This window comes from Ochotona princeps, chromosome 20 (assembly GCF_030435755.1).
Source record: "Ochotona princeps isolate mOchPri1 chromosome 20, mOchPri1.hap1, whole genome shotgun sequence".
Lineage (NCBI taxonomy): Eukaryota > Metazoa > Chordata > Mammalia > Lagomorpha > Ochotonidae > Ochotona > Ochotona princeps.
In genome coordinates this window covers 9,232,777-9,248,835 of record NC_080851.1, presented here as the reverse complement: position 1 = coordinate 9,248,835, position 16,059 = coordinate 9,232,777, and the positions used below count along the sequence as shown (strand labels likewise).

The 16,059-nt window shown below is 40.7% G+C and overlaps 1 protein-coding gene across 9 annotated transcripts in view; it reads right to left on the bottom strand.

Annotated features, from left to right (window-relative positions):
• Positions 1-16,059, bottom strand: part of AKAP9 (A-kinase anchoring protein 9) — a 123,315-nt gene that overhangs the window by 82,745 nt on the left and 24,511 nt on the right. For 7 of the 9 annotated variants that reach the window (XM_058678301.1, XM_058678297.1, XM_058678298.1 and 4 more), the window contains exons 3-7: positions 13,163-13,207; positions 3,853-3,906; positions 3,314-3,484; positions 1,832-1,987; positions 830-1,027 (exon numbers count right to left, since the gene is read on the bottom strand). In XM_058678301.1, coding sequence (XP_058534284.1) covers positions 830-1,027; positions 1,832-1,987; positions 3,314-3,484; positions 3,853-3,906; positions 13,163-13,207 — 624 coding nt within the window. The remainder of the gene's footprint in view (positions 1-829; positions 1,028-1,831; positions 1,988-3,313; positions 3,485-3,852; positions 3,907-13,162; positions 13,208-16,059) is intronic. The other 2 variants (XM_058678300.1, XM_058678306.1) reach the window with 1 other exon arrangement.

Below are 16,059 nucleotides of genomic sequence, written 5' to 3'. Positions count from 1 at the left end.
GTCCAACGCCAGGGAACATCTTCTTCCACTATTGCTCCTTGATCACAGGGTTTAGGACACAACACTCCTTACTGTCAGTTGGCTTTTTAAATTAATTTCTCTATGGGAAGAAAATAAAATCCATTGACTGTGAAACATACATGTCCCATGACAAGTACTTCTCATTGTAAATTAATGATCTTACGCTCAGGCTTTAAACATTAATCCCTACTAAACAATGAGATCCAGTGCATTCCAGGATATTGTCATCATTCTTGCCAAGAAACTGTTACAAGTATTCCATGAATGTCTACATAATAACCTTTATATTATCTGAATTGTCAAGTATGTGTTTCTCAAAATTGTCACGTCTTCATTGTGTGCCTCTCCTGTTTTTCAAAGACCTGTTTCTCGTGTCAGACAAATGAGGTCTAAAACCTGACTCCATCAACTCATTACTTGTGTACCTGGGTGATTTTTTTCATCTTGCTTTTCCTTGGTGTCCTCACTGCAAATGTAAAATGTAATGAATGTTGTGTGCAAGATGTATTGTTATCCCTGGTGTGGAGTAAGTACTTAATAAATGCAGCTAATACTTTAATTCCTTAAACAGGTTTTCATAGTCACATCGTACCCTACTGTGGAAGCATCTCTGTAAGTATACAAAAGGCACTACACACGTCACAGATTCCATATTTACAAATCTGTCAAAACTAATGAGTAATCTGAAATCAATATGTTGATGGTGCTGACTGATTCACTTGCATAACAAAAATATACATATTTGAACCAAAAACTTTAAAACTGCAAAGCTACTACAAGTTTGTTAACCTCCTTACAATAAACATACCATTTCATATACTTTAATTTTCTCTTGCAAGAAACTAATCTGCATTTTGAAGTCTTCTTTCTTTTTCTGATAGTCTTCTAGTAAGTGGTCCTGTTCCTCGAGCTGCTGCTGATGAGTGAGGATCTGCTGTTTGGCTTGTAGCAAGTCTGCAGCTGTGCTGCTGTGAGTGCTGCTTCTCAGTGTTTCACTGGCCTGTAACTAGAAAACAGAAGGAACTCCCAAACCACTCCAGCACAAAGGGGGCAACCCTGGAGGATGGACACTACAGACAACACACCTCGGGAACTGTGCTCATTCCTCGGCTTCAGCCCCCACGCAACGGGCTGCCATGCGGACTGGTAAGCAACCCAGTGTGAGCCAAGAAAATGGCTTTCCCATGAAAAACCAGGGGAAGCAGTTCTAGTTACAGAATAAGACTGTGACCCACTGAGAGAGAAGTGGGATCTAAGACAGTACTTGTTGGATTTCTGATGATCTTTTAATTTTCAGTTCCAGTCACATTAAGAGGCCTGAGTTTTACCTGTATTTCAATACAGGTATCCTAACATTAAAATTCTCCATTCTGCTTGTACTGGGTCAGTGCTTCTGTTACTTGCCATTGGAAAGTCTGACTAATGCAATCAGAATCTTGGGGTTCTAATTAGAAAGAAACAAAGTATATTCAGTCTGGTTAACAGTTTAACACCTAATTAAAGTCTTACCAGGGTTGGCAAAGATAGCCTACAGGTTAATTTCTGCAAATTTCCCCTCCACCAACCATATAAAATCCTGTAGGATTTCAAAAATAGTGATAGGGAAGAAATACAAGAAAAATTAATAGCTGGAAATCACTACAGTAGTGAGAATAAATTCTTAGTTAACAATATAGATGAACTAGTTTGGTGTATGACATAATAATAAGTAAGAGGTTTTTTAAATAAATTTAGATGTTGGGGGGAAAGTGAAGCTTCTTAAAAAAACTACTAAAAGTTGAGTACATTTAGTCCTATTGGTAATACTTACATGCTGGAACTGAATCTGTAATTTTTGGCTTTGTTCTGTCAACTCTAAAAATTCTCTCACTGTCTCATCCCTTTCTCTTCTTGCCTGCTGTAAATTGGCAGTGAGCTGGGTTATGATGCCGTCTCTTTGTTTAATGGCAGCTTCGAATTCTTGTAACTACAGGAAACCAGAGAAAACAGTAAGTACTGAAGTTACTTTCTAAACAGAATTGATGATTATTAAACATAACTGCTCTTCAGAAGTATGAGATTCACCATTTAGTCATTTTTTTTTATTACCACTAATGTAAGGTCTTTTTGGTTTTTACTTACTAAACTTCTTGGCAAGGCCTTTGTACCATGATGTAACTCCAGAGTATGTTATCTCAAAAGACAAGGGGTGGAGTAGAAGGAAGACAGTTTAGAAGGAGGAGGAAAGGCAGGAAGGATGGGCATGTCGCTGTATTGTTAGAATACCTGTTACATATTAATTAAAATTTTTAGAAATATGAAATTCAGACCACATCACAGAATTCTGGAAAGCTATCAGCTTACAAGAAGTGGCTTTATTTCCAAATTAACCCTGAAAATTTTCATTTGAAATACAGAAAGTACATTTGGCTGTTTACACGTATCTCCTTCTAGAAGGACAAGTGCTCTCCTCAGCCTGTTCCGAGAGCACACCACCAACCAGAGGGCCAGTCCCAACCTGCTGCTGCAGAGGATGAAACAAAAATGTATTCAGACATCTTCGGTGTCCAATACATGTTTCCGTGACTAACTGCAATGACAACAGATGCCACCGCATAATCACACAAGGTAACTGACGAAGACTCACTGACACAGTTCATGGGTTTAAGCTGTAATATTTTGAAACATTTTGCACCTTAATTTTCTTTCATGCTGATTACAAAGTGTTTTCAGCTTTGTTATCTTAAAATGTGAAATAAATGACCTTACATTGTTTTAACCATTAGTAGAACCCTAGTTTTTTTTTTTTTTTTTTAAGATTTATTTATTTGAAAGGCAGAGTTTATGGAGGGGAAGGAAGAAAGAGGGACAGAGAATATGAATCTTCATCCATTAGTTCACTTCTCAAAATGGCTGCAATGGCTAGAACTGGGCCAGTACAAAGACAGGAACCAGGACCTTCTTTTGGGTATGTGGCTAGCAGGTACCCAAATACGTGGGTCATTTTCTACTGCCTTCCCAGGCTGATAGCAAGGAGCTGGATAAAAGTGGAGCAGCTGGGACACAAACTGGCACCCATATGGGATGCCAGTGTTATAGTTGGTAGATTTATCTGCAACGCCACAATGCTGGCTCTGGATTCCTGGTTTTAAATAGGGCTGTTTATGCTTTGAATAAGGACAAAAAGGATTACATGACTTTAAGTGACCACTGAAACACTTCATCCATAAAGAATGAACACCCACTACCATTCAAACTTCCAGGTTTCTGTTCCTAATAACAGTAAATCAAAAGGCAAGGAAGGCAATCATACCTGCTGCAGTCCGTCAGTCCCGTAAGTGGCCCTGAGCTCTTCCAACTCTCTACTTAGCTCTTCAATCTCTTGTTGTTTCCCAGTCAATTCAGTTTCCATCATCTCTAGGTGCGTCTGACTGTACTGTACTCCTGGTTCAGAATAAGAATCATCGACACCAAACTCTTCTTCCTAAATGGAGCCAAGATTTTTAATAATCCAATACTTGGAACATTACTCAGAGAGAAGGAATCAAATACTGAATTTCAACATAAATTCCACTTTAAAACTATTACTCATTACCAGGAAGTTATTGGCACAGCAACCTAGATTGTTGAAGATGTAATTTATAGTTCAAAGGCGTAAACAGGGCATGTGTATACTCTGTTACAACTGAGTTTTATAATAAAGGGTGGATAATTATTTTTATCAGGTATTTATTAAGTGCATTTAGAAATCACACAGAGAAAGAAGTACATGCAAGAAAAAGCTTTGTTAGTAAGCCAGATTTTTCAAGTAGTATAAAACATTAGTAACACAAGTAGTTTTAAATACTGTACCCTTAATAAATCTGCAGGCTTTCCTGTTCTCATCACAAAACTGCAACCATTAACCTGTATAAAAATAATTTCCTGATATGTTATGATCTTACAATTTTATTTAGCTAATAATATGTCTGCTAAGTGTATTTATGTGTCTCTGAAGGCTACGCAAAACAGATACATGATTAGCTTTAACTAGCAGGCATTGTGATCGTTTCAAATGAAAATAATTCTGAAACATATGCGTGCTTATAATGTATGACACTGCAAGTGGATCAGCGTTCTAAGTTCTGTTTGATCTTCACAAGGGTCACTAGGCCCTGTTCTATGAAATACTTCCTTAAAATTCATCGTTTGCTGGTGAAGCCCACTTATTTTTCTACTAATACGTATTCTGTTAACACAGGCTTCAAGGAGCAGGAGAGAAGGTGAGGACAAACACCCCCTAAGCACTTTCCCTGAGGCAGCACTGTTGACAGCCTGCCAGTCCTGAACCTGCACTGCTCAGCTCTGCCTCAGAGCATCCATGGTGGGAGAGGGAGAGAGGCACAGCATGTCACTGAACAGTCCCCCCTTGGGGCTCAAGCAGGGCTACACAGCAGGTAAAGCTGTCGCCTACAACATGGGCATCCCATACAGGCACTATCATGAATCCTGTCCGCTCCTCCACTTGGGATCCAGCTGCTGCTAATGTGCCTGGGAAAATTAGTGGAAAACGGTCTAAGGGTTTGGGCCTTAGATCATATGGGTTGGGACCCATATGGGAGACCAGAAAGGAGCTCCTGGCTCCAGGCTTTGGTTGCCTGGCTCAGCCCAATAGGGCCATCTCAGGCTGGAGTATCAATTAAATTAACTATTAACACAAGTCATATGTAGTAAATTCCAAATTTAACACATATAATTTTCAATTAACTTTTCTCAACTCCAAAATGAACCATTCTGATAATAGCAAAATAAAATGATTATGAATATCTTCAAGTATCATATTAAATAAGATACTTAAGTGGAGATATTCCCATATTACATATGTGCTTATAATAATCTAGTCAATGTTCAGCTTAATTTTTTCCCAAAATAGTTGAGCAAATTTTATATTTTAACTTCTTAAACTACATGGCTAGTTTTTAAAACTTGACTGAATTACAATATAAAGATCTTGTCAATATTAAAATTTGCACATAAAAATAAACTATAAAATATTACTAACCCAAATTAAACAAAAGCAAACTATATTCCAAAGTCAGAACAGGGATACTCAAAGGAATATTAACAATCATTAATAATTAGCGTTAAATTATTTTTAATGTAATTATTTTCTTGCTAATTAAAGTAGAAAGCAGCCTTTCTTCTAATATTAGATTTCTCACACTATATGTGGTGGTCGTGATATGCAAGAAACCTGAAGCATGAAGTGTGGATGATAGGACTCTATCAGTAAAAGCAGCCAGCTGTCCTCAATGCCGCAGACGAGAGCATTTGCCAGTCACTGAGCCTCTATGCCGTGCTAACATTTCTACGTGTTTTCTAAGTTACAGAAGACTTATTTCATCTTTACACACAACTGAACGATATCAAACCTACAAGTGAAATACATGTTAAACTTTAAAACTTTTGAGTATCCTAGGCAAGCTAATCTGAAGAAATACAGTTTTTAAACAGTCATCACACAAATCTCATTCTTTGAGTGGACATTAACCTAAAAATGCTAAAGAATAACTCACCCTTTATTCATGATTAAGACTTTATTCCTTTTTTAAGACCTTTTTTTTTAAGTGGAAAGGCAGATATTCAGAGAGAAGGAGAGACAGAGAGAAAGATATTCCCTCCGCTGGTTCACTCCTCAAGTGGCTGTAACAGCTGGAGCTAAGCTGATCCAAAGCCAGGAGCTTCTTCCAGGTCTCCCAACCTGCAGATGCAGGTTCCCAAGGCTTTGGGCTGTCCTCTACTGCTTTGCCAGGCCACAAGCAGGGAGCTGGATGGAAAGTGGAGCAGCTGGGACAAGCACTGGTGCCCATATGGGATCCCAGCAGAACCAAGGCCAGGATTTAGCCATTAGGCTGTTGCACCAGGCTCAAGAATTCATTCTTATGCTTAATTTGGAAATACACATAGTCAAAAACAATAATGAATTTTAAATAAAAAGTAAGAAGAGCATGATGATTCATAAAAGTTTAACTGCCTCACAGAGTTGGTCAAGTAACCAAGCAGGTTGACTGAGGGGCAGAGGTCTGACCCAGTGGTTAAGACTTCGCTCGGTACCCCTCCCCCCACAGTGTCTGGCGCATGTCTCACCTGCTCTGCCTCTCTACAGCTTCTTGCCAGTGCACTATGTGAAGGCTCAAGTACCTCAGTCCCTGACATGCCTGTGGAGACCTGGACTGAGCTTCAGGCTCCTGGTTTTGGCCTGGCCCAACCCTGGCTGTTGCACACATTTGGGAAGTAAACTGTTCACTTCTCTTTCAAATAAAATCAATAACAACAACAAAAATTTTTAAAAATCCAAATTCCAAACTGAAAATCCATCTTACTATATAGTTATAAGCTATGTCTCTAACTTCAACAAATCATTTTGCAAATGCTTTGAATCCTACAAGCATAATCACATGAAATTCAGAATGAGAGTATGCCTTACTATTTCTTCCTCCTATACTTAGGAAAGCATATTTGTTTTCAAGATTCATCTATAACACCCACAGTATTATCAACTTTCTCCAAATAACCTTGTTCAAAGGGTTTAAAGAATAATTGTATTATGAACATGAACTACACAAACAAAAACTATTCAAAATGATTGTAGGTCATCTAAGTTGTGTGAAGGGCATTTTTCACTTAGTCTTATTTTTCTAGTGTACATATTTGAATATTTATGCAGAAGAGATCTGTAATAAAATTATTTGACTAACTCTTTCTATGATGGAACTCCTATTCCAATCTAACCACAGAAGTCAAAAACACTAAACACTGAGAAAAGCCGTGTTTCCACCGAATATACTTGCGGCTATGTTAAACAGTTGTTAGGCTTATCTGAACTTCTCTGGAAGAAGCCAAACAGGCACAAAGCTTATTCTGAGTTGCACCCGCTTCTATGAGCTTCCATATTTAACACTGTCACGTGAAGACTGTCAAAGATTTGACTGACTTTGACTAGGACTCTTTGAAGTTAACTTTCTTATGGGGTTAACATCTGGGAATTATTCTGATTCTAGCTGACAGTGTCTTCTGACTGCCTGTGAATTTTGGTTTGTTTTTTTTTTCAGATTTATCCCTTTTATTTCCATTCCGTAGGGTCATCCCCAGAACACTGTTTAATGACACCAGGCACTTTTTATCCTTCTGATAACTGAGCCCTTGTGACTCTATCTCCGAGTCAGTTCCTGTAAACACCAATAAATGCTAGAGCTATTTGTTCAAACAAACGAAAGTTAAACATTGAAACTCCATTTGTGCTATTAGGATCTGAAGGCCTTCTGAGAATAACCTGTTCAAAGCACCTCAGCACTTCTGCAGATAAACCTAGTGTGGAAAAAAGAAAAAAAAACATTTCCAGTGAAGATCAGTAACAGTTTTGTTGAATGTCTGCTATATGTCAAGCGTTGTGAATATTTTCAGGTTTATAGTGAGGTAAGTATTCTGGAAGGTACCCACTATCACCCACATGTATTTCACAATTCATGTGTCTGAGTTGATGCAGATGAGCTAAGCAGCTAAACTGAGTAAGAAGCTCTGACACCCAAGCTCCTGCTCACTCACGTCACCTCACTTCCCTGCACACAAGAAACGGTACAGATACTGGGACAAAAAGGGGACTCAGAAAAGCTCATAGAAAATCAAAATAAAAAGACAACTTGAACCCGTTGCAAAAAAAAGAAACCCATGCAGAGTTTTTCATAATACATTTTCCTCATAAACTCAGACACTTGATACAAGATAATTGTGTGAATTATGTCTTATGATTAAAATTATGTGATTTTGAAATTTAAGAATATTCAAATGCAAGTCAGACAAGCCAGGCTCATTAACTCTATATATCTGGTATTTGTGGTGAAGTTACAACTCAATGGGCTGGGGGGGAGGAGGTTTAGTGGTGACATAATTCTGTAAAATTTCCAGTATGAAAGTATTAAATAATATTTATTCCCCAGGCCACATATTTTATCTTATGAGGGTTCTGCTGTCTTTTTGTTTCCTTTAAATTTTTAATTAATTAATTAATTAATTGCGCTTCTATCTACTGATTCACTGCTTAAGTGGCCTCAACAGCAAGAGCTGAGCTGAGCTGATCCAAAGTCAGGAACCAGTTTTTCCAGGTCTCCCACTTGGGCACAAGTTCCCAAGGTTTTGGGCCGTCCTCAACTGCTTTTCCAGGCCACAAGCAAGGAGCTGGAAGGGAAGTTGAGCAGCTGGGATACGAACCAGTGTCCATATGGGATCCTGACGCCTGACGTGAGGACTTCACCCTCTTCTGCCTCCTCAACGTATAAACGTGGCTTAGAAGTCTCCCAAAATTCGACCTAGTGTGGTATTCTAACAGCTAAAGTCTTTACTTGCATGTGCCGGGATCCCATATGGATACCAGTTCTAATCCCAGCAGTCCCGCTTCCTATCCAGCTCCCTGCTTGTGGCCTCCTGGCAAAGCAGTCAAGGACGACCCAAAGTCTTGGGACCATGCGTCTGCGTGAGAGACCCTGAAGAGGCTCTGGGCTCCTGCTTCAGATCGGCGTACTTCCAACCATTGCAGCCACTCAGAAAGTGAATCAGCAGATGGAAGACCTTCCTCTCTGTCTCTCCTCCTCTCTGAGTATCTGACTTTCCAATAAAAAAAAAATCTTTATTAAAAAAAAATGAAGTCTCCCAAAATCCTAGATCAGACATGCTGATCTTAACATCATTAACTGGACTGGCTAAAGTCTGAATAGCCAGGAGCTATTCAATGTTTTCTATAGCCATAATTAAGTCATGTCTCACCTAATCATGGTGATTTGTTTTGATAAATGTTCCTCTTGGTGACTTCATTCTCCTGTTGCCCCGCTTCCATCCAGCTCCCTGCCTGTGGCCTGGGAGAACATCCATCTAGCTCCCTGCCTGTGGCCTGGGAGAGCATCCATCCAGCTCCCTGCTTCCCATCCAGTTCCCTGCTTCCCATCCAGCTCCCTGCTTGTGGCCTGGGAAAGCATCCAGGACGGCCCAAAGCCTTGGGACCCTGCACCCGTATTGAAGACACCAAGGAAGCTCCTGGCTCCTGGCTTCGGATTGGCTCAACTCTGGCTGCTGTGGCCATTTGGGGAACGAGCCAGCAGACAGATCTTTCTCTCTGTAAATGTGCCTTTCCAATTAAAAAAAAAAAAAAAGCTGGGACTGGGGGCAGGTTGTCTGGTGTAGGCCAGGCTAGGCTAGGCTGCAACACTCAAAGGGGTACAAAAAGCCAGAATGCATACAAACCGGGCTAGATCACCAGTTAGTTGCCGGGACTGGGTACAGGTCATCTCAGGCTGGACCATAGTAACCCTTGGCAGGCACAAAATCTGTGGCTAGAAACATGCCTGGCAGGAGAACTGTGGGCACTGCCCTGCTAGCCTGTATCTGTTGCTGTGAGCACATGAACCTGTCAACATACGTGAGGTTTGGGTCCAGGGGTAGGTCAGGTTGAACTAAGCTACAGCACCCACAGGTGTGCATGAGAACCAGATGGGATATAGAGCTAAGCCACACCAGAGGCTGGCACACAAAAAATCGAGGGCTGGGAATAGGCCTGGTGGGAGTTACTGAGGGTTTCCATGACTTGGCCATGGCACATACTGGTATGTGTGTAGACTGGGTCTGTGGCAGGCTGGTCTGGGCCACAGCACCTGTCAGTTCACATGAGAGATGGACTGAGGTGGAGACTCACTAGGCAGCTGCTTCCACTGGTATGTGTGCTGACTGATGCAGGTGACAGTCTGAATCTGATCTTGTGCTGGCTGACACACCTAAGAGTCAATTCTGAGGTCACCCTGGTGAGGTTTCTCATGAGACTACCCAGTTACACCACTGGACTCAGGCCCTGGCCACAGGGAAAATCACATGATGTGTGGTCCAAGCTTGGGGTCCACATATCAGGACTAGGCCTCCTCAGTTGTTGATGCCTGTGAGCTGGCAGCAAGTCCAGAAGCACATGGGGACAGGATGGCAAGTTCATCTACATTAGTAGGGTACATCAACTGCCCAGTGAGAGGAAGTTAAGAAGAACAGTTTGAACAACTCTTGTAGCCATGCTTTGCAGTTTGTTCCTGGGTCTGTGGATGCACTAAGGCGGACTTTGTCAACCAATAGATCTTGGAAAGATGTTCTCAACCCTGGAGCAACAAAACTAACAGCTTCTAAGAACCACCAAAACTGCTCAAGTGACACCCTTGAAACATTCCTTCCCACTTGGGAATCTTTGAAGCGTCAATCAATGTTCCCCATCCCCACTGCTGATGCAGTTTGACAACAAGGAGTGACCTTCTCCCCATCCTTTCCTGCAGACACAGGAGGGGGGAAAATAACAACGGAAAGGTATGTTCTACACAGGAGGAAAATATACACACACACACACGTCCCACCCACCTTCCTCCATACCTGGCTCTCCCCACTCTAATGAGTTAATGAGAGGCACACACGGGCATGCATCCCACTTAACTATATTAAAAAAAAAAAGTAAAACAATTTGAAATAGGGTCTGGCGCAGTACCCTAGTTGCTAAAGTCCTCACCTTGCAACTGCTGGGATCCCATATACATGTATCAGTTCATGTCCTGGTTGCCCACTTACCATCCAGCTCCCTGTTTGTGGCCTGGGAAAGCAACAGAGGATGGCCCAAAGCCTTGGGACCCTGCACCTACATGGGAGAACCAGAAGAAGCTCCTGGTTCCTGGCTTTGTATCAGCTTAGCTCCGGTCATTGTGGTCAAGTGGGGAGTGACCCATCAGATAGAAGACCTTTCTGTCTCTACTTTTTCTGTATATCTGCCTTTCCAATTAAAATAAATAAATAAATAAATCTTAAAAAAAATTTTGAATAAAACCCATTTGTGCCTTACTTTGAACACACCATATATGCTAGGTATTCCAGAACTATTATTTATTTTTTAACAAATAAATTTAATCTAAAAATTATTTTTTATTTGAAAGGTAGAGTTAGAGAGAAGGACAAAGAGAGAGAGTCAGAGAGAGAAAGAGAGAGAGAGAGACAGATCTTTAATCCATTGCTGCATTACTCAAATGGCTACAACAGCCAGAGCTGAGCTGGTCAGAAGTCAGCAACCAGGTGCCCGAGTCATTGGGCCATCTTCCATTGCTTTCCTGGCCATTAGCAGGAAGCTAGATCAAAGTACAGCAGCCGGGACTCAAACAGATACCCATATGAGATGTCAGCACCACAGATGGAGAGGCTTACCGTACTATACCACAGCACCAGCCGCACAAATAATTTCAATTTAAGTTTCTGGATTTCATAATCTGCAAAAATTTTCTAATCTAAAAAATGTAGAAGAGTAATGTTGCATTGTAATAGGAATCCTCTATTAAGTTAAACTTTCATACAGAGTATCTAAAAATTATCATCTTTTGGTCCCGGTGGCGTGGCCTAGCAGTTAAAGTTCTTGCCTTGAACGCACCAGGATCCCATATGGGCGCCGGTTCTAATCCCGGCAGCTCCACTTCCCATCCAGCTCCCTGCTTGTGGCCTGGGAAAGCAGCTCAGGATGGCCCAATGCATTGGGACTCTGCACCCGCGTGGGAGACCCGGAAGAGGTTCCAGGTTCCCGGATTCAGACCAGCGAAGCACCGGCCGTTGCAGCTCACTTGGGGAGTGAATCATCGGATGGAAGATCTTCCTCTCTGTCTCTCCTCCTCTCTGTACATCTGACTTTGTAATAAAAAGAAACAAATCTTTAAAAAAATAAAAATTATCATCTTTTGATGTGTTCAGTTTTTCAAATCTGTATTAATAAAATTAACTTTTTCTCTATTACCCCAATGTGAGAAAATCAGCCAAATTCTGTGGCATGCAAGCAATAATCTAATTTATGCCTAACTGGTATGTAAAAAAACCTCCACGTTAAAGCACTTAGAATAGGTGTTGTCACAAACAAGCTGCAACGTAAAGCCACAGAACAGATTCTGAACTGCAAGTGAAGATTTCAACTCAAGATACTTCCCCTAAGGACAACTTCACACAGTTTAAACTAGGCACTGATTACTTATTTAACACTGGCTAATTATTTCCTTGACCGGAAACTAAGTATATTCTCAGCTTTTAAACACATAAGCTTCTGAAGTGTACGAGTTTCACTCCCATTAACACCTTGACAACACGGAGAACTCTCCCCTCCTCTGCATGGCTCAACAGTGTCGCGTATTTCACAAGTTCCAATTTAGAGTAGTTTGGTAAGAGGAAAAAAAATCCTGTTCTTATATGAATACATGTTTTCCATGCATCAAATTCTGGAAAAAAGAAACGACATTTATATTTAAAAGAATAACAAAAAATGTGTAACAAATGACATAAAGTACCAGGACAGGACACAATAATGCCACCAGAGCATAGATTAGTCTTCACCACCTGAAATACAATTATAATCACCAACATTAATTTCAATAAGTGAGTTATATGATTAATTAGAATCCAAGCATTTTTTAAAAAGATTTATTTATTTTTATTACAAAGTCAGATGTACAGAGAGGAGGAGAGACAGAGAGGAAGATCTTCTATCCAATGATTCACTCCCCAAGTGAGCACAATGGTCGGTGCTGTGCTGATCCAAAGCCAGGAACCAGGAACTTCCTCCAGGTCTCCCAACATGCAGATGCAGGTTCCCAAGGCTTTGGGTTGTCCTGAGCTGCTTTCCCAGGCCACAAGCAGGGAGCTGGATGGGAAGTGGAGCTGCTGGGATTAGAAGTGGCGCCCATATGGGATCCTGGTGCATTCAAGGTGAGGACTTTAACTGCCAGGCCACGCCACCAGGCCCAGAATCCAAGCATTTAAAAAATCATTCAAAACAAAGTATCCCATAAAATTTTTATTGTGCTAAATACCAACACCTTTCAACAGTAACTTATCTTAGAAATCCAGTATCGCATGCCCAGAAACTAAAACAAGGCTTATACCTAATTAAGGACTGAGTTATTCAAACAGACTTGAGACCTTAACTGTAAGCTAACATTAATCTTCAAGTTTTCTAGTTCATACTACATTGTATTACAAATTACAGTACAAGTGAGCAAGTTACAAGAAATAAAGCACCAACAACCAATGTCAGTAATATAAAGTATAAATGCTATTTATGCATTTTAAATCATAATTGTCTTACCTCTGAACTGTAATCATCTGCAGTAGTTGAAATTTCACTCTCTGGCTAAAACAAAAGCAAAAATCAATTAAAATCATGTGTTTTTTTTTCCCTTGTTAAGTATCATACTTACGTAAAATACTAAAAAGAAACTCGTGAAAATTATTCAAATATTTTAAATGCACTGGAATTATGAAACAAAATGGCTAACTAGTACATTTAATGCTTCTCACTAGGCAGTATTTAAAATGCAGCAGTATCACAGGATACTACCACACAGGGTCCTAGATGCTCCATAATATTAATAAACACAATTCCTACAATATCTGCGCTTCTTTGAAAGTCCTAGCACGCTGTCAGAAAAGCTCAATTTCTTCAAGAGTCACCAAATCTTCATGCTTAAAAGGTAATAAACTGAAAAATAACAAACCCACTTTCCAAAGTGAGCGATTTTTCCAATTTCCCCTTCAGCTGAGAAGCTGTAGGAAGAGTCAAGGAACAAATCCAAACTTCCTGATTCCGGAGGCAGTCCCTTCGTCCTTGCCCGCTCGTGGCACCTGCACCCTGTCGACTGATGTACGGAAAGTCGGATCCTTTCATTTACCAAACACTGTCACCGTCTCCATTCTCTTACCCAAGGTATTCAACATGCAAGACCATGTTCTAACTGACCTTCTTCCTGAGGCATTAACTGTGCCAGGAACAGAACTAATCTGTCTTCTCTAAAATCCTGCTAACAGCGGCTCCTGGCTTGGAGGCAGAGCCCTCTCTAAAATCCTGCTAACAGCGGCTCCTGGCTCGGAGGCAGAGCCCTCTCTAAAATCCAGAGCGTTTTCATGCCACAGCTCCCCATGGGGACTGCTTAGGTGTGTACTCTGTACTAGGAACTGTGGCACTAAAACTGAAGACGCCCACAAGTTTACTACTGTATATAGTGAAGACCCCAAATGCTAATTTATTATACACACACACAACAAGATAATCTAAGCAGAAAGAAGAAAGTAGCAGCAAAATTAAAGGTAGATCAATTGAAACAGGGAAAGAAAAAGACTATACCGGGGCCATTTTAAAAGCTTCAGTAATAATGCAGGTGTCACAGCACAGCGGGTTCAGTCTCCACCTGTGATCCTGCTATCCCATAGCAGATGCTGCTTCACATCCTGGCTGCTCCACTTCTGATTCAGTTCCTTGTTATTGTGTCTGGGAAGTAGAGAAAAGATGGCTCCAGTTCTTGGGTCCCTGTAATGCCCTGTGGGAAACTACGATGGAGTACATGACCATTTGGAGTTGTTAGCTAGTGGATACAAGACCTATATGTTTTTTTAATATTTTTATTTGGAAGGCAGAATTACAGAGAAAGAAGGAAACACGGAGAGAGATCTTTCATCCATTAGCTCACTCCCCAAATGGCCACAACGGGTCAAAGCTGAGCTTATCTGAAGTCAAGGACCAGGAGCTTCCTCCAGGTCTCCCACATGGGTCCAGGGGCACCTGGAGCCAGACTCTACTGCTTTCCCAGGTCACAGGCTAAGAGCTGCTTCTGAAGTAGAGCAGCCAGGACTTAAACTGACCCAAACAGGATACTGGCACCAAAGTCAGAGGCTTGCCCTATGCTGACAACCCCAAGATCTATTTCTGCTTTTCAAATAAATAAATAAATAAATAAATAAATAAATAAATCCATCCTGTTTTAAAAACTCAAGAAATAAAACCTTTCAATATTTAAAGAAATTGAAATAAAAAATGTGATCTCTAACATATTTTGCCCCAAATAATAGATTTCGTATTTAAGTTATCTCAGTAGCCACAGAAAACGCTTTTCCAAAATTCAACACTCAATAAGCTAGGGATGGAAGGTAGCTCCCTCGAGCTGACGAAGGGACTCTAAAGCAAGAACAAGCAGCTGGTAGAACAGTCAGAGGTGCAAATCTGAAGGCCTTCTCCCCAAAGAACACAGAATGTAAGCATGCCAGCTCTGCCACTTCTACAAAACTGCACTGGAGGTGCTGGCTACAGCAACCAAGTAACACAAAGGAACAAAATATATGAAGATTGAAAAGGAGGTGAAAGTTAAAGTTGACATGACCTTGTATCTAGAAAAATATCCAAAGAATCTAAAAAATGTTTGAAAACTATTAAAGCTGATGAAGGAAACAAGATCAACACACAAACATCAGCTACGTTTTTATACATGAGAAACAAACAGCCAGTTATGACAAAGAATTCAAATTATAACAGCAACAGAATGTGACAAAATGCTTAGAGATAAAACAGCAATAAAATACTTAAACATAAATATTTCTAGAAAAGATTTATTTGTTTGAAAGAGTTACAGAGACACAGAGAAGGGGAGGGAAGGAGGCAGTGAGAAAGGGAAAGGGGATGAACACAGGGAGAGAGGAAGGCGGAAGAGGAAACAGGGAGGGGGAGAGAGAGAGAGAGAGAGAGAGAGAGAGAGAGAGAGACTGACTGATCCTGTTGGCCTGAGCTGGGTGGGTCTGAAGCCAGGAGCTTCATGGATACAGGGCACCACTGTGCCATAGTGCCAGCCCCTAGCAACAGACTTAACCAAACCAGTGCAAGAACTGCACACTGAAAACTAAAAAATAACATTACCACAAGTTCAAGGCCTAAATCAATGAAAAAATATCCTGCATTTAGACTGGACGACAATATTATTAACGTAGCGATACTTAACTATGGCTTCAGCACCACCTCTGTCAAAATCCCTTGCTATCTTTTATAGAGAAAAAGAAAATCCTATCCAAAAACTGATGTGGAAATTCAAGGCATCAATCCTGAAAAAGAATCAGGCTGAAAGACTCTCACACAAGTACTGATTTCAAAACATGTTCTGAAGCTACAGCACTCGAGCTTGGGGTCTATCTCCAAAGGCAACACACATAAATACAGACTAT